This window comes from Octopus sinensis, linkage group LG5, assembly GCF_006345805.1.
Source record: "Octopus sinensis linkage group LG5, ASM634580v1, whole genome shotgun sequence".
Taxonomy (NCBI): Eukaryota; Metazoa; Mollusca; class Cephalopoda; order Octopoda; family Octopodidae; genus Octopus; species Octopus sinensis.
Window position 1 is genome coordinate 72,810,979 of NC_043001.1, and position 2,045 is coordinate 72,813,023.

General features: G+C 40.2%; 1 protein-coding gene across 1 annotated transcript; it reads right to left on the bottom strand.

The window, feature by feature from the left end:
• Positions 1–227: 227 nt before the first annotated feature.
• On the bottom strand, positions 228–884 carry LOC115212186 (zinc finger BED domain-containing protein 5-like). Its single transcript, XM_029781025.1, has 2 exons — positions 855–884; positions 228–581 (listed from the first exon to the last, which is right to left on the bottom strand). The coding sequence occupies exons 1-2, from the start codon at positions 882–884 to the stop codon at positions 228–230; spliced, it is 384 nt and encodes a 127-aa protein (XP_029636885.1).
• Between the last annotated feature and the right edge of the window lie 1,161 nt (positions 885–2,045).

Genomic DNA, 2,045 nt, shown 5'->3' on the forward strand with positions numbered 1-2,045 from the left:
CAAAGTCTGAAAACCAGAACAGCAACCAAGCATCGCCGGAGCACCATCGGTGCACATCCCAATAACAGGCTCCCACCTAATACCATGCGCATTGAAAAATCGGTCAACTTTGACAAATATTTTCTTTGCAGTTATCTTGGTACAAAACAAGAATTCGTCATCAAGGTGCTTGTCATGTACACAACGAACATAGACGCAAAGTTGGCGACATCCGTCGTTTCATCAAATTAGATTGCAAAAAATTTTTGGGTAGCAAAAAATTTTTTGGCAGCAGTTATTTTCCTCAAAACCTCATAAGAGGCCTTCAGACCAGTCGTAATGTCTTGCGAAAACATTCCCATGTCATCAAGTCTGGACCCAATCAATCTTTCAGCTTTGCATTTGAAGAAGTCTGCATCTTTGTGAGTTGAACTGGGGTGCTTAGTTTCCAAGTGTCTCTTTAACCTACTGGGCGTTAGTGAAGTTGTTGCCAACACTTCGGAGCAAAAAACACACTGCGGTTTCTCTTCTCCACCAGAATTTATCACAGTTAAACCGATATTCAAATATGATTCGTCATATCTTATCTTTTTGGAGGCATTCTGAAGGCGAAAACAAAATATAATGTAATAATATAATGTAATATAATGTAACTATAACCTGAAGACGGACATTTTCAATGTACATCACTTAATTAGGTATTTTGAAAACAATTGAACAAATGACAAACATGGAAATATGCACACACAAAATAAAAAATATGCATTAGTTAAAAATCATATTCGGCACTCTAATTTTTCACTATTGTTTGCGGATAATAAAATGCTATCTGGAGCCCGAAATTTGGTCAATGAATACTAAAAGAAAAGACTTACTGGAATGATTGGGGTAACAACCGGTGTCATGGAGGATGTAAACAGAGAAAGAAACGTCCGCAAAACAGAGGTGAAATAATTTCTAACTGAATTTTTTAGTAGCCTATAACAATCCCAATAATTTAATAGAATACAAAATAACACTTCGGCAAGAAGATACGTCTGTATTTAAGAAAAACCAAGTGTATTGTGTTTTTTATGCGTGATGCGTGTCTGATTACAAAACGTGTAAGAACGAGTCATATGAAGGGAACTTGGATGCGCATTAATGGTATTCGCGAAGGGGGGGGGAATTGATGAAAATCTAAAAGTCAGTGATGATATTGATGATGAACTTTGTCAATAACACATAGCCATACTAACTGAATTCCAGAAGAATCAAGAATCAGGCATTGATGGGCAGAGCAGACGTGTGTAGTCAAGGATGACTAAGGATATTGTGTCATTAAGAGAAAGGGTTCTTTGGCCGAGTTGACTTTGAGGTCACAAACGAGAGAGAGGCTAAAAAGGTCACGCAACTGAGTCAGCATAACTAGACCAGGAAAAAATTCACTCAAGAGGAAACATGCAATAAGGTCAATAACACAAAGAGAAATGTGAATGGTAGGTTTATCCTTCATTAAATCCCATCACAGGAGGATAAACAAATAAATTGCGTACATTCTCAATACAACTTTCCATCTCTTAATGTAGGTCGCAAGACTCGGTGTTTCGGTGGGGTTTTTTTCTCAGAGCTATGGTGACTTACTTGTGGGATGACGTCAGTGGCTGGGAAGCTGACTGGAAGAGGGCGTAGGTAATGCGCACACAGGCGGGCGAAGACTGCGCCTTTTTCGATCGAGAAAGCCTTAAGTGCAGGACGTGTCAGTGCTTCATCAAGGTAAGAGAAAGCAGCTGCTATTTTTAGCGTTTCGGGACGAGCCACGTGAAAGGATACGTTACCACCCGACAGGTTTGCGCCAACGAAGAGATGGTAGGTGTCTTACTTCTAATCTCCCGCATTCACTACAAGCTATTTTGGCACTCCACATAAGACGTCACCACGATGGCAGCTAAAATTAGGATCGCCAGCGACGTTATCAGGCCCTTTAATGGTGAAGGCGATGTAGTGGCCTGGATGTGTAAAATCAAGCTTGTGGCGAGATTGCAAGGCATTAGCGACGTGGAGAGCTTTATGGCACTATATTTGGA

What these genes read in the sequence shown, in the direction of transcription:
- LOC115212186 (XM_029781025.1), bottom strand. Translation starts at nt 884, where the DNA reads ATGACACCGGTTGTTACCCCAATCATTCCA. An exon ending in TTGTTACCCCAATCATTCCA is followed by an intron (nt 582 to 854) that starts GTAAGTCTTTTC and finishes TTTCGCCTTCAG; the next exon opens with AATGCCTCCAAAAAGATAAG.